Here is a 16462-nt window from a genome sequence, read left to right as displayed (position 1 = left end):
GATTGTCATTCCACTTCTCACGTGTGCACCACTTTGTATTGGTCTTTCACGTGGAATTCTAATAAAATTGATTCATGTTTGTGGCTGTAATGTGACAAAATGTGGGAAAGTTCAAGGGGGCCGAATACTTTTGCAAGCCACTGTATGTAGCTTTTACAGGCCAGAAATTCAGCACGAGAACAGCAGCACAAAAAGCTTTTCATCTTGGCTCAGTATGAGATCACTTCTGCTGACTCTTTATACTGAATTTGATTGACCAGTTAGTTTTCCGCCACATTCACATATCCCCTTTTAAGAGGATGCAAATAAATAAAGTGCAAATAAAAATTGGATTACAGTAATGCGCTACAAGTAACTCGTTACTGTAATCCGATTACTTTTCTCAAGTAACAAGTAAAGTAAGGGATTACTATTGCAAAAAGGTAATTAAATTACTGTTACTTTCCCGTAAGTACGCTGTGTTAATGCATTACTAAAACTGTGATTTTTTTTTGTGAGTGTCTCATGGCAATGATGTAAGCGAGTGCGACGTTCATGACAACAGCTGTGTGCAGATCAACAATGGTTAAAAAAATCAAGTGTAGGTAAGCATATGACTGTGCAGCATTTAAAGCGTGGAAGTACTGACCTCACTTTGAGTTTGATTCTGTAAAAAGTGACAAAAACATTAGTTTCCGCTGATCACTGCGTGGGAAGGAAACTTCTTTTTACAGTGAAAACCCCGTAACTTCCTTGCTTGGAAGTTACGGGGTTCTGCTGTTTTACTTGCATCTATTTGAAAGACTGAGTGTAAACACAAAATCATATTTTATTTTATGTGCAGGAATGTGCAGATTGCAATGAAAATGCCTCCACACTAGCGTTTTCAGTCGTTTTCACAGAGTTGTGCATCCACATTGAAACGGTCAGTTGCCCAGAGAGTGCAAAAAATGAGTGCAAACTTTATTTTTTTCTCTTTTCATGTATATCCTACTGTTAAGATGAGTGATTGAAAAAGAAAAACAACAATTTTATAGAGCAAAAAAGAGAAAAGATTTACTGTACATTTACTGTATTTATTTTTATTCTATTTTATTTGTATTTTCCTCAAATGTCTCTCACATCATTTTATAATGTCGATTCAATTCATTGAGGTTTGTGGGAATACGTTTATGCACAGCTTTCTCAAACCACAATTGCAAACTTACCACAACTTAGCATTATAGTTGGTATGAGATGTTTGTGCTGATATGCCGTAAATAGTTTTCTCTAAACACAGCCCTGCATCATAGCCAAAGATCTCCACTTGTTGCCACATTGTTTTAACCCTTTAAAGCCTGAATCATAAAATAATTGGTAGAAATTGTATTTTTTTGAAAATGGTGTTTATTTAATTTTCTTTTGTTTAATTTTGTGTAATTGTTTAAAAAATAAATCACATTCCAATCTCCATATATGACATTTAATTTGTATCATATTTGCTTATCTGATTTTTTTAATTGCTTAAAAATGTATTGTGCAATTTATTTAAATTGGGGGAAATAAATAATTTCCCCCAGGGATCAATAAAGTATTCTGATTCTGATTCTGATTCTGATTTAGGTTTTTCAGGGGGAAAAATTCCCATTGATGATGTTGAAGTCCCAAAAACTGGGGAAAAACTCTATTTTTCAAATGTAATACACCAGGCATTAAAAGGTTAAAAGTCAGTTTAGGATTGACACTCTTCAGTCCTAAAGTTTTCTTCTATGTTCTTTTTATAGAGAAGAGTTTTTCTTCTGGCAACTCTTACAAACAAGAGTGGCATCTTCAGCCTTTTTTCAGTTGCGCTGTCATGAACTTTAAGATTTGACATGCTAACTGAGGCCTGTAGCCCTGTTTTTTGCTTTGTGTGTGTGTGTGTTAAACCACATCTGAATATACCAGATGAGCAATAGATGTGGTTGCTGATGATATTTCAATCAAGTGCATCTGATTAGCAGTGCCTGGCTGCTGGAAACGGTAAAGCTGTATGCGGTTTTTCATGGGAGTTCATAGAGTCCTATGCAAACATTCCTTTTCACATGATTGTGTGTATCATTGCGATTTGCTGGGGAGAGTGAGGTTAACCTTCTACCCACACATTCTGCATATCTGCAAAACTACTACTGAGCATCAATGCCCAACACTTCCTTTATCTACTTCAGAGTTCCCTATGAACTTTAAACACATTCACCTGCATGTGCTAGGGTTGGGGGCATGCACTGCGGCTGCTCCCTGTGACTTCCCTTTTAAATGCCTTGATATGCAGAATATCTACATATGCAATCTATGAGGCTGTAATACATATTACATAGGTGTAACAGTATAACAGTTCAAAATGTTGTTTGTGTACACCATTCGTGTCCTCAAGAAGAAAACACAAGAATACATGCTGCTACTACTACTACCAATAGTAACAATAATGTGCAAAATGTTGTAATTTTGAATAATGAATTATAATAGAATGCAGTGTTTACACAGTTAAGCTCCGGAAACAAATAGCTAACTAAGACACACCAAATGTCATGCTAGAGGCCCTTAAAGAGAGGTTTGTTTTAAGATGTGAAAATTTTGCTCTTAGAAATGGGATGCCATAAGCATGCACATGTACACGCTATTTGTCTTTTTTTTTCAAAGTCAATGTCACCTTCACTGATACAGTATTTATACAGAATCTAAGCTGAGGCAGAGGAAATATATTGCACAATAACAGTCTGTTATACCATCTATCAGTATACCATCTGATTTGCAAAAACATAACACAGAGAGCAAACACCCAAAACATCCACCCCATTTGTGAGATATCACCTAGGTGTATGTTGTTTCAGGATGTGGGTTTTGTGGCTTGTGTAGCTTCGACATGAGAGATGTTTTTTTAGTTACTCATAATTGCACCAGTGTTTTTTTTTCCTTTTGCATCCTCTTACATGCATATCTATTTGTATGTGTTATTTAAAAAAATTGCTGCTAAGAGACCAAGGACTTCCTCAAATGTTATATAGATTTACATACCACACTGAAGCTCAGACTCACACTCAAATATACTGCACCGTCAACTGACAATCATCAGCCAGATAGAAAGCACAATGAATTTGGGAGTAATGATTTACACCTTGGTTGAAGTGCTTATTGCAGTTAGTTGCTGTCTGGGTAACATGCTGGTCATTTTGGCACTTTGGACCACTAAAAGCATTCAACAGCCAACATTCTGCCTTATTGCATCTCTGGCTATGGCTGATTTTCTGGTTGGATGTGTGGCCATACCATTGGCTGTAGTGGTGGATGGACGGGTGAAGACTTCGTTCAATACGTGTCTCTTCATCAGCTGTGTGGTCATTCTGTTCACCCTCGTTTCAGTTCTGTCTCTGTTGGCTATTTCGCTTGACCGTTTCCTCCGGGTGTATATCCCTCTCAGGTAAGAGTATGGATTAATAAGACACATTTTTTTAAAAACAAACTAAAATGACTCATAGTTGAATAGTGAACATAGTAATTTAGTAGTAGGAAGTAGTAATTATGGACTTTGTGGTTTATATGGTATGTGTGAATGGGTGGATGACTGGATGTGTAAAGCGCTTTGGGGTCCTTAGGGACTAGTAAAGCGCTATACAAATACAGACCATTTACCATTTACTATATCATTTTATCACATCGACCAGTACTTCACTAACAATTTATTTTGTTTAAAAAAAAATCATTTTATGCTATTTTAATTTTTTTTGTGAGACTATTTTATTGTTTTCATTTTTTAATAGGTACAAAAGGATTGTGACACAGGGACACTCCTGTCTTGTGGTGGCAGCATGTTGGATTGTTGCAATCCCTCTCAGCTTTACTCCCATGCTTGGGTGGTACAACCATCAAACCTTGTCTAATTCAGCCAATTCTACAATTGTCTGCCAGTTTATAGCTGTAATTCCCATGTCATACCTGGTTTATTTCAGTTTTTTTTCCCTGAATCTGATACCTCTGTTGGTAATGGCCACGTTGTATACCCATGTTTTCTGTATTATAAAAGGACACCTTCAAGGGAAACCAGGCAGTGGTGCTCAAAAACTGTCTCAGAACTACCTAAGAAAAGAGAAAAAGCTGGCAGGATCTCTAGCTCTGGTCTTCGCCCTGTTTGCCCTGTGCTGGCTGCCGCTTCACATAATGAACTGCCTTGTTTATTTTGGTGAGGTGACAAATATACCACCAATAGTTTTATATATAGGTATTATTCTGTCTCATGCTAACTCAGCGGTCAATCCAGTTGTGTATGCATTCAAAATACAAAAAATCAAGAAAGCTTATCTGAAGATCTGGAGAAAGTGTGTTTCACGTGTTGCTGAAAATCAAGAATCCTTGACAAGCCAAATGACAGACAAAAGATCCAGCAGTCACATTGTGTCAAATGACTGAAGGCAGATTTCTGTTTTCTTGCCTTTTTGTTCTAATTATAAGGCTGATTTTTTGTTGTCTTTTCCCCCCAATTATATCTAAGTATAAGGATTAGTATATTTTGTTTCATTGACTTGTGTACTTTATTCAAGTATTACTATAAAACAAAGTACTTTTTGTGATATCTGATTGGTTTGTTTTATCATATTTTAAAATCTCTATGCTGCATCTAGTTTTTTTTTTATACAACATGTAAATTTTGTATTTGCTGCTTTGTTGGTTTTCATGCATTTTTTAAAACTATATTGTCTTTAAGATTTTATCTTTGTATTGAAGATTTAAGGAAATCCTTACTCACATCTGGAACTATGCAGCACAGGAAACAACTGTACGTGCACTTAATTTTGTATTACCAAAGTAGATTAAAGCCTTAGAGGAAGTGAGACATTCAACTGACAACTACATTCATGAGCGGTCTCCGAGTTCCACTTTAAAATTTTCGTATCATGTCAAGCACATTTTTAGTTTGTCCAAGATGGTTGTCAGTGCAACCAAATAGTTTATCACATGCTGCATGTGATACAGAGATATATATTTAACAATTTCCTCATTTAAGCAGATAGAAAGGTTTATAGTCATTCTGTGTTGAACATATGTGATTTATCCTGATTATGGAAGAATAAGCAACATTAAAGTCCATGCCACACTCCCATTTCAGTGTTCACATTAAGTTTTGTAAATTGTTCAAAAAAGCTGGAGCATTGTGTCTGAAAGCACAAGCTGTTTATGAATTGGTTATAAGAGGAATTATAATGCACTTAAAATTTCTCTTCATTATGAAGTTTCTCTGCAGGAAAACTGGGTCATCTTTTGTAACAAGAAAAGAAAAGAATAGTGCAGATGGCCATAGCGAATGTGACCATGATGCCATTATTTCACAAACAAAAATAACTATAAAAATATTTTTTTTAAATCAGAGATAACCTCCAGCCCAGTGGAAGAGAATGGATTCATGGGTTTCTCATAAATGCACGGCACAATTTATGCACATTTTCTATTCAAACCTCAAAGTTACTTTCCTAAACCTTTGCAGCTCTGCAAAAATCACAACAAACATAAAGATAATAAACCAAAATTCTTGGTGTTCTAAATGACAATCCATATAGCTCATAAGGATTTGAGAAATATTTATTGAAATGTAAAAGCAAAGAAAAGCAACTTACTGTTAAGAATTTGTGGAAAATATAAAAACAATAATATCTGTTTTTATCCTTTTACTTTTGATTTTACAACAACAGTTACAATAAGCCATCATTTCTGTTCAAATGTTGGAGCCAAGGAGTCTTTTAAGAGCTAAAAGCACCAATTTCTGGCTATATGAAACTTAAAATAAGACAAAACTAAGAAAAGAAATTTAGAACCTAAAATAAATGCATCAAATGTGGTTCCAAAATAGGTTACAAACCAATCTGTGATTGTTTTTTACAGTTACACCACAAATTATCATGGTAAACATAATACCTGGTTTGCACTATTATCCTATCATTGATATTTAGTTGTTTGTTATTTGTATTACATGGTTCGAAACACTGATGTCTATATGGAGCCTCATAGAACTGCTAGCATGGCTATGGCCTCACACATAAATTGCAAAGAAATTTTTAACATACATGGACGTACAGACTTTTATTTAAAAAACTTTTTCTTCTAAATGAAGAAAAAAAAAGCTCAATTCAGTAATTAAAATAGGCATTCATATATAGATTAAAAAGTCATATTTAGATATGAAAATAAAGTTCAGCATGCACTGGACATTTAGTTCTTAAAACAATGAGGGGTAATATGAAATAAAACCCTCTGCCATGCATTTGGTTAACAAGTGATATGTGGTTTTCATCCTTTCAAGCGTCTTCTGAAAGAAACTCAGAAGCACTTCGCTTAATTTATCCTCATCCATATCTTCGTCAAATTGCACACACTTTTCATAATCTGTATATGGAATATAGGAAAGGAAATGACAATGAAATGTTAAAACTTAAACTGATTTATATATGCACACTCAAAAGTGACACAGAGTGTGCTACACCATCATAAAATCATCATGCTGCCCAAAAGACATAAAAACACATTTTTGAAAGAAGAAAGAGGATCATTTACATATGTGCTATCTGTTCCTTTTTTTTTTTTTGGTTGCTGTAAAAGTCTCACCATGATCAGTGTTGAGGAGTTGGGGTTTAGACCATCCCAGACACTCTGCCTGTGTCTCAAACTCCGTCAGCTCAGCAGCAGAAACAGCTGTTCGTCTACCTGGTGAAGCAGTGCGACATCTGAGATAAAAGGCCTGTGATAATATGATGGATTGTATTGAACCTTGTATTTCTCACAGCGTGCATTTTGCTTTTTGTTTAACTACAACAGGAAATTACAAATTATGAATGGTCTAAAAGCCCCCAGCCCTGCCACCTTACTGAAGAGCAAAAGATGACTTTTATCCTCTTTAGAGACGAGGCAGTCAGGACAGCCAGTGTGCAGCAGCACGTCTGGTTGATCAACTGTGGCATCTGTTGGAATCATTAAAGTAATTTAAAGTATTTAAATGGTAGTAATATATTAAATTGTTATTGAACTACAGCTTGTAGTCAGAGTATATTTAAAAGAAAAACCTCTTACTTTCACTGTCGAGTTCAAATATGCTGCTGTTTGCATAGAGAAATGTTGAGGTTCCATTGATACAAACTCCATTCCTGCAACATTCATCATTACAGATTTAACACCTGAAAGAACAGCTGAACAATGTTACCATGTTAAATGCTATTAATTTAACTAAAAAACAAAAAATAAAACATTACTTACGCTTTCAAATAAGTAGTATCACCATAGAGGTTTGGTTCGCCCTTAGAAATTACATCCATTGCGGCACTTGGGGAAAATAAAGCACTGACTAATGTTGAAGACAGGCAAGACTCTGTGGACACAGCTATAAAGTGCCACCTCCCAATCAGCTGAAATAAAAGATTTGTTTTAATTGATTGATTCATTATTTATTTTGGAAATTCACAAAAAGAACATTCAGAATATTTCCCTCCATCACATCTCAGAAAAAAATTGCAAGTTTTAACAGCTGAAACAAAACAAATGTGGAAAGACACTTACATCTGGACGTTGGTCGACTGGCTTTAACAGCTTCTCACAGGCCAGCGATGCAGGCTGGCCCACTGAGATGAGACTCAGCAAAACAAGAGCAGCACTCAAAGTCTTCATCCTCACAGATATGTGTTCTCTAAAGCCCCTTGTTGGTATCAGCTCTGCCTTAAAATAATATCACCAACCAGTTATTTTTCTGCTTCATCCACCCGCCCCTGTCTGGGTAGCTACAGAACAGATAACCACATGTTAACCCTGATGTTATTTGACCAAGCTGATGTTTATTCGTCAAACATGGTGCAGCAAAATAGTTAGGTTTGCAGAAGCACATAACAGAACACTGATATGTGAAATCCATGGTTAAAATGTGTTAAATGAATACATTCACAGCTACAAAATACAGTGAGTGTGTGTGTGTGTGTGTTGGGGGGGGTCAGTTATGCTGAAGTTTTTCATATTTATGCAACATCATGCTTTTAAAGGTTGTGTGCTTTAGGAAACTGGAGCAATATTGCATGTTCACAATCCAGGTTAAAAGCCAAAAGCTTTTTTTTTTTTAAGTAATGATCTTGGCTAGGAGATTACCCTCAACTGCAGATATAAGCACTTTTTTTGCACTTTGTACTCTGTATATTTACTGTAGTCTGTTTAGCCTGTCTAATTTTTACCTAAATACCTTCACTTCAGCCCAAATAGTTTTTTTATTAAGTTATTCTAAAACAACACAATAAAGCATCAACATGATTGAGCTCTATACCCTGATTTGCTGCACATGGAGTCAAAAACACATTACAATTCTCAATGAGAAAGAGCAAACACATTGACTGTAAAGAAAAGAGAAATAACGCAGTGACATTACTAAAGGAAACTGAAGTTGTGTGGCTACCTGGGAGTTACCACAGCCTATATTTCTGAAGTACCATTTAAGACACTTAAGAGTCAATTACTTTCACATAAAGTATTTACACACATGAAGGCCACTTTACGCAACTGGCTCGGCTCTTCTCCACGCTGGCATAACTTAGTGTTTGCAGCATTCATGTAGTCTAGACAAGGATCATGATAGGAATAACTTTAAGTTATAGACAGATGAGTGAAATATGCTCAGTTAATCATATTTATTATAACAATCCAACCTTGTATGATTGATGCGTATCTAATATACACAATTTCACTCAATAAGATTTGAAGTTCATGTAACCTGTGCGGAAAACTACTGTCAACCTGTGCCTGGGGAAGCTGTGACTTCATGTTGGCATCAGCACAGTAGACTGGCTTTGAAGGGAGCTTGTCTTACATTTTGCATGCAGATTAGACTGGGAAACTTACAGAATATACTGGGCACACCCAGTCCTGATGGGAGGTGTTGTGTAGTTGAGATGCTGAATGGACTGAAAAGGTTGCACTATGCTGGATACCACTGTCACATAGCAAAGAATACAGCGCTTTCGGTTTAGTACGCATATGTATCAAACAATACAAAATTTTTAATTTATGTTATCAACTTTTCTTCTGACGATGCTGTCTGTGTTGAGAGCTCAGTGGATCTGCGTTCGACTACTCGGCCTAGGCTGCACTGTGGAGCGCAGATCCACTGAGCGCAGCGCAAGCTAGCGAGACAGAAGTTAAGCTCGTTGCAACATGGCAACTGCCTCAACGCTACCCGAAATTGAGCCTCCCCCACCCTCATTCAGATCTGGCGTTTGGAACTATCTTGGTTTTCATGTTAAGCATGACCCTGATGGTAAGCGCGTCATGGACAAAAGTAAAACAGCATGTCAGATGTGCCACGCAATGCTCAATTACATTGGTGGGAACTAGTGCGTTAGCGCAGTTTGCTCGTTAACTTATTGACACTGTCCAGCCCCACGCACAGGGCGATCCGCAGTAACTCTGAGATTTGCCATGTTATGGCGTTAACGTCATTTTAATGAGATTAACGCTGACAGCACTAGTGGGAACACAACGAATATGACAGCACATTTACGCCGACATCATCCTAGTGCAAAGACAAGTGGAAGCAGACAAAAACAACAAGCACTCATGCTACAAACTTTACCCGAGTCATTTAGACAGCACATGATTCTCCTTATGGGGACCTGATATGTTTAATATGCTGCTGAGAATATAGCCCAGAAGAAGCGTATAGTATAGCTTTTATTTTGGAAAGAGCCATTTCTCTGTAATAAACTCTCTTTTCCAAAGATGAGTGATTCCTCAATCAGATAGATTTATTTTTTTTTATTATTATTTTGTTGTTTTAGTAACATTAAATTTAAAAACTGTACTTTTGAGTTAAAATATATATTTATAATTTTAATAAATGACAAATTAAAAAGGCATGAACATTCTTTTGTATCGAAAAAATATCAAACCGTGACAGCAAAGTATTGAACTGAACCGAACCGTGAATTTCTGTGACGCCGAGACAAATTCCACTAGTGGAACACAGCCACAGAAACAGAAGCCATTCGTAACAGCAAAACTGCAGACGTGGAAGCAGAGCAACTACAGACGAAAGCTTCGACCTGTTTCACCAATGTAAAGCCCCCAGCATCCAACATCAACATGGAGGGGAGGAAGGCACTCACATCACATAGCAATCACAAGAACATTATCATCCTTCCAGCAGACAAGAGTTTCTGCATGGTTTTGCTAAACCAGAAAGACCATCATGAGAAAAACTGTGTCACTGCTCAGTGACAAAAATACTTATGACCCCCTGAAACAAAACCTAGGAAGTGGTTACAGGAAGAGGGTGATAGATTGCCTGAAGCAGTTAGAACAAGACAATGTTATTGACTGGACCTCATACCACAGGCTATGCCCAGGGGAATCTACAAAGATACATAAACAGGGTGTACCTTTAAGACCAATTGTCTGTACTATCAACTCAGTCACCTATAACATCTCAAAGTTTCTGGCTTTGATCCTCAACCCGCTGGTAGGCAGCTCTGAACACCACGTCCAGAAGACCTTGGATTTTGTTGAGAAGGTGAGAGATGTTATTATGGGGGCAGATGAAACAATGGTTTTGTACAATGTTACAATGACTCTTCACTTGTGTTCTAGTCACTGAAGCATTGGAGGTAGTCCGTAAGAGATTACAGGATGAGCCCAACTTCAGTAGCAGAACCACAGCACCGACCGGTTGTATTTGCTTTTGGAACTGTGTCTTAATTCCACCTATTTCACATACAAGGGTCAGTACTACAGGCAGAAACATGGGTGTGCCATGGGTTCCCCAGTTTCGCCCATTGTGGCCAATTTGTACATGGAAGAAATGGAAAAGAGGGCTTTGTTACACTGTTCCAAAAAATAGTAATGTCAAATTATTTTACTATGTATTTTACAGTTGTGTACTGTTTTTCTAGAATATCATTACATTTACATAAGTAGACTGTGATCTGACACGTCAAATGTAAAATAACATAACATCACTGTAAATGTAATGAAACACAATTTACTTGTTTTTTAAATATATTTTTTTGTACATATGCATATTTAGATTGTAAAAATACATCCAGAAATGTCTCCCATCATGCCTTGGGACATGTGCTGTTGTTTAGATGTTCTTGTTGTTTAGATGTACAGACAGAGGCTGAAGCTCTCCAAACCTGTCGTGAGGACAAAAAAACTGTGGAGCAACGAGGCTGTGGAGGAGCTTCGCACGTGTTTGGAGTCTACAGACTGGGACACAATGAAGGCTGCTTCTAACAGCTTGGACGAGTTTACGGACACTGTCACCTCCTATATCCACTTCTGTGAGGACAGCATTGTGCCATCACGCACCAGGGTGAGTTATAACAATGACAAACCCTGGTTTACTCCTAAACTCAAAAAGCTGTGGCTGGAAAAGAGAAAGGCATTCAGAAGCGGAGACAGGAACTGCTACAGAGAGGCCAAGTACAGGTTCACTAAAGAAGTGGACATTGCTAAACATCAGCACTCTGAGAAGATGCAGCAGCAGATCTCAGAGAATGACTCGGCCTCTGTGTGGAAAGGTTTTAGGAATATCACAAACTACAAGCCTAAAACCCCCCACTCCACTGATGACGTGCTCTTGGCCAACACCCTTAATGACTTTTACTGCCGTTTTGACGAGCCATCAGGCAGCCTTCACACCTCCAACGGCCCCAACAATAGAGGCACTTTGGACACTAATTCCCCCACCTCTCCCCCCTCCATAGAGCCATCACCACCTTCAAACTGTTCACCTACAACACCCCCCTCCTCACCCCACACAAAAGAGGATTTCACACCACCTCCTCCCACCACAACTCTTCATATTCATGAAGCAGATGTGAGGAAGCAGTTTAAGAACCTGAATGCTCGAAAAGCTCACGGCCCAGACGGCGTGTCTCCTGCCACCCTCAGACACTGTGCAAACGAGCTGGCCCCAGTGTTTTCTGGCATTTTCAACTTCTCACTGCAGGCATGTCATGTGCCTGCCTGCTTCAAGTCCTCTACCATAATCCCTGTCCCCAAGAAACCTAGAATCACTGGACTAAATGACTACAGACCCGTGGCTCTGACATCTGTGGTCATGAAGTCATTTGAGCGCCTAGTTCTCTCCCATCTCAAGACCCTCACGGCCCCCCTCCTGGACCCCCTGCAGTTTGCATACAGAGCCAACAGGTCTGTAGATGACGCCATCAACATGGCCCTACACTTCATCCTGCAGCATCTGGACTCCCCAGGAACCTACGCCAGGATCCTGTTTGTGGACTTCAGCTCTGCCTTCAACACCATCCTTCCAGACCATCTCTGAGGCAAGCTTTCCCAGATGAATGTGCCTGATCCCATCTGCCGGTGGATCACTGACTTCCTGACGGACAGGAAGCAGCATGTGAGGCTGGGAAAGAATGTCTCGGACTCCCGGACCATCAGCACCGGCTCCCCTCAGGGCTGTGTTCTTTCTCCTCTGCTCTTCTCCCTGTACACCAACTGCTGCACCTCCACCCACCAGTCTGTCAAGATAATCAAGTTTGCAGATGACACCACCGTTATTGGGCTCATCTCGGACGGGGATGAGTCTGCCTACAGGAGGGAGGTTGAACGTCTGGTGTCCTGGTGCAGCCACAACAACCTGGTGCTGAATGCCCAGAAAACAGTGGAGATTATTGTGGACTTCAGGAAGCACACAGCCCCACTCCCCCCCATCATCCTGACTGACACCCCCATCACCTCTGTGGACTCATTCCGCTTCCTGGGTACCACCATCACTCAGGACCTGAAGTGGGAGCCCACCATCACCTCCGTCATCAAGAAAGCCCAGCAGAGGATGTACTTCCTGAGGCAGCTGAAGAAATTCAACCTGCCAACACGGACGATGATGCAATTCTACACCGCAATCATCGAGTCCATCCTCACCTCCTCCATCACCGTGTGGTACGCTGGAGCCACTATCAGGGACAAACAGAGACTGCAGCGTGTTGTGCGCTCTGCTGAGAAGGTGATTGGCTGCAGACTCCCATCTCTGCAGGACCTGTACACCTCCAGGACATTGCGGCGTGCAGCTCGGATCTCAGCTGACCCTTCTCACCCTGGACACAGTCTGTTTGACCTGCTCCCCTCAGGCAGGAGGCTCCGGTCCATTCGCACCAGAACCTCTCGCCATAAGAACAGTTTCTTCCCCTCTGCTGTTGGACACATGAACAATAAACGTACGACTGTTCCCACCACTAACATATGACCCTACGCTGTGTTCACTGCATCATTCCATGTTTTGGCACTGATCACCACCTGCACTCATGTATATATCTTTCTACGTAGCACTTTTAATTCTTATTCTTACTTTTATTTTTTCATGTCTATTTAAGCGCAATTTATGACAGTATGTTTGCACAAGAATTTCACTCACATGTGCTGTACCAATGTACCTGCACATGTGATGTGACAATAAAAGTGATTTGATTTGATTTGATTTGAAGCACCGCAGCAATTTCCTAATGTTGTAAACCTGCTCAACATTTGGCAGTAAAACCCTTTCTGATTCTGATTGTTTTATTGTTTATGGTTGCGTTACTTTTAACTGTTATCTTGAATGTTGTGTTTACGCCGTGGTGCAGAGTCACTGACAGTTGTTGTTTTGCAGAGAGAGTGCTGTACCATGAGTGACTTCTGTTGTGCTGTTGTTGAACCTTGAGGCACATTGTAGCACCGGCAAAGGTTTTAACAAAGAGCTCCCCCTACCAGCTTAGGGTTAAATAACAAGCTCATTCTCTCTCTGTGAGCTTCTTTGTTAAGATTTCTCTGTATGCCACAATATAAAACATTGCACGGACACGCTGTGCTAATTATATATTTTGAAAAAGAAATGTAGAGGTAGGAATTGCAATTAATCTAAATAACATGACGCTAAGCATCGGCCAATGAATGTGAACTAACAACAACAAGGTCGCGGGTATGGCTGCACCGTAGGAAAAAACCCTAATGTGAAGGTATTTTACTGTGAATTTGATAGTAATGTTCTGTTCTTCTAGAATATCATTAAAGTTACGTAAATAGACTTTGATTTCACATTTTGAATGTAAATTAACGTTAAATCACTGTAATGTAATACAACATAATTGTCATGATTATTAAATGTATCTGTCTGTACATATGCATATTTAGATTGTTAAAATACATTCACAAATGTATCATGATTTCACAAATATCTGTCCGTTATTTGAAAGATTTAACTGTTGAATTCAAATGTAATGCTATGGAAAAGTATATAACATGATCCCTCTAAGCTTGTGTTACATCACATAAGTATTATTATCATTGCTAGTTAGGGCGTTCGTGGCTCAAGAGTTGGCAGTTCGCCTTGTGATCAGAAGATTGCCGGTTCGCGCCCCAGCTCGGACACTCTCCGTCGTTGTGTCCGTGGTCAAGACTCTTCACCTACCGCCTACTAGTGATGGCCGATGGTGCGATATGGCAGCCTCGCCTCTGTCAGTCTGTCCCAGGGCATGCAATCAATTATTATTTAAACCAACTGTTAACTGTATATTTCTGTACATTTACATATTATGCTTCATATTTCCCCATTCTGTGACCTTGTTTATAGGTAATTTCATTGTTTGATCACGTAAAAATGTTCCGAATTTAAAAGCACTTGGAAAAGGCAGAATCCCATGTCAAATTAGCGCAACAAACTCTATTTTCATTACTGAAAATGACCGTGGAAATGATCATGAAAGTGGCCACTTTCATGAGCAATGTTCCCTCTAAGCTGCGCACGTGCGCAATTGCGCACTGCCTGTACAGTCTCTGAACACAAAAAAAATCTAACCTGAATTGAAATTAAAATTAATACTTTAACAATTCTGTTTTGCAGTGTTAGTCAGTAAGTGACTGGCTGCTCCCATTTGGGAACGATGCCACCTTATCCCATAGTCCAGCCAATAATGCCTATATGCGCAGCCAATCAACGTCGTTGACAGGCTATAACAGCGTCCTTATGTGCCGACACCGGTGTTTTAGCTGGCAAAGGGCGTGGCTGATGTGGAGTGAAGCCACGTTAATGACAACGTGTACAACCATTGGAGATGTGAGCAGGACAGACGGACGGGACAATTGACGGAAAACGTGTGGACTTTATACCAGTTTTTAAATTGTGTTGATAGGCCACGTAAAACCAGAGTTGTGATAAAAAAAAATGCAATGTTTGGTTTTCTTCCTGAATACTGTCGTTGTTTATATTTACTGCAGGAAGAAACGGTTAAATCGGCGTTTTATAAGAAAAAAGGCTCGAAAGCACTCTCCGCCTGTGAACAAAAACAAACCCCACCCCCCTCTGCCTTTCTTATTCGTCCAATCAAATTCGTCGACCAATCAAAAAATGATATGGCAACGTGGCATCTAGTTGTTAAGAAACGGGGGAAGTTTTAGGAGTGACTGCGGTGTTTTGAGATGTGAGAGATTTGCGACGTTTAGCGCAAATCTTGTGTCGTTAGTGTGTAGTAGTGTAGTCAATAGTTTTGTTGTGTGTGTCAGAACAATGAGGCGACTGCTGAATGTTACAGACTGATACAGGAGTGATACATCTACTCTGTCAGGCCTGCAGGTATCAGGCTGTTGTTCTCCTTTATCTCATAATGGACAGGAATTATTTTTTGGAGTGGCACAAATAATTTGTGTGGCATCAGATTTGATGCAGAACAGCTGATTGTTCTGTAAATAGTTTGAAATGTTTATTTAAAAATGCCTTGGCTGCATTTAAAAAAAATAGCTGCAAAAAACTTTGTTTGCCAAACTCTGTTACTTTTTTGAAGAAGTAACTATATAATTAATTGGCCAGCATTGGTCATTATATACTGTATTTTGGAAACAGAGTTACAGACTCTCTCCCAGACCACAGACTCATAATACAAGTCAGAGCTTTATAAAAATAAAAAAAAAAAGTTGTGTTTTCGAAATTGGAGTTCAAGTTATTTTTACTTCCAATAGAGCTAACATACTACACAGGTCATGAACAAGATTTTTTTTTACATTTTCATTGTAAATGGGCTAAAGCAGTTAATTAAAAGTAGTCTAACATAAATGTAAACGCTGTAATTTGATTATTTTAATAAACCATATAACTTGGATGGATTCGATGCTGGCGTGACCACAGTGCACACGTCTGATGTCGCTCACAGTGGTCCAAGGGACCGCTCAGGGAGTTTGTGTGTTCGCTCAGACACGTGAAAAATTAGAGGGAACATTGTTCATGAGTAAATCATATAAGGCTTACATGATTTACTCATGAAAGTGGCCACTTTCTCAATACTTTCATATATTGTTTTAGTAAGTGTCCAAAACACACACGTTTCATTTATATAACTTTTCAAGGGATCTTATATCTGTTTTCACTCTTGTATGCTTTTCATACAAGTTTCACACAAGACAGATACAAACTTTATAAGATTTATATATATCTTAAGCATATGGGTAGAGCCGGCTCCTT

General features: G+C 39.0%; 2 protein-coding genes across 2 annotated transcripts; one reads left to right on the top strand and one right to left on the bottom strand.

Annotated features, from left to right (window-relative positions):
- The first annotated feature begins 3028 nt into the window (after positions 1–3028).
- On the top strand, positions 3029–4612 carry LOC309706087 (adenosine receptor A3-like). Its single transcript, XM_082532329.1, has 2 exons — positions 3029–3415; positions 3756–4612. The coding sequence occupies exons 1-2, from the start codon at positions 3087–3089 to the stop codon at positions 4399–4401; spliced, it is 975 nt and encodes a 324-aa protein (XP_082388455.1). The 5' UTR covers positions 3029–3086; the 3' UTR covers positions 4402–4612.
- A 994-nt stretch (positions 4613–5606) lies between these two features.
- Positions 5607–7668, bottom strand: LOC309706464 (uncharacterized protein). Its single transcript, XM_082533016.1, has 6 exons — positions 7534–7668; positions 7234–7382; positions 7051–7124; positions 6849–6941; positions 6589–6687; positions 5607–6369 (listed from the first exon to the last, which is right to left on the bottom strand). Exons 1-6 carry the CDS (start codon positions 7639–7641, stop codon positions 6203–6205), a joined length of 690 nt encoding a protein of 229 aa, XP_082389142.1. The 5' UTR covers positions 7642–7668; the 3' UTR covers positions 5607–6202.
- Positions 7669–16462: the final 8794 nt, after the last annotated feature.

This window comes from Aulonocara stuartgranti (genome assembly GCF_965226115.1).
Source record: "Aulonocara stuartgranti genome assembly, chromosome: 5".
Classification (NCBI taxonomy): domain Eukaryota; kingdom Metazoa; phylum Chordata; class Actinopteri; order Cichliformes; family Cichlidae; genus Aulonocara; species Aulonocara stuartgranti.
This window is presented reverse-complemented; position numbering and strand designations above follow the sequence as displayed.

What these genes read in the sequence shown, in the direction of transcription:
- LOC309706087 (XM_082532329.1), top strand. Translation starts at nt 3,087, where the DNA reads ATGAATTTGGGAGTAATGATTTACACCTTGGTTGAAGTGCTTATTGCA. An exon ending in CGGGTGTATATCCCTCTCAG is followed by an intron (nt 3,416 to 3,755) that starts GTAAGAGTATGG and finishes ATTTTTTAATAG; the next exon opens with GTACAAAAGGATTGTGACAC.
- LOC309706464 (XM_082533016.1), bottom strand. Translation starts at nt 7,641, where the DNA reads ATGAAGACTTTGAGTGCTGCTCTTGTTTTGCTGAGTCTCATCTCAGTG. An exon ending in CAGTCGACCAACGTCCAGAT is followed by an intron (nt 7,383 to 7,533) that starts GTAAGTGTCTTT and finishes CTTTTATTTCAG; the next exon opens with CTGATTGGGAGGTGGCACTT. An exon ending in GATACTACTTATTTGAAAGC is followed by an intron (nt 7,125 to 7,233) that starts GTAAGTAATGTT and finishes TGAATGTTGCAG; the next exon opens with GAATGGAGTTTGTATCAATG.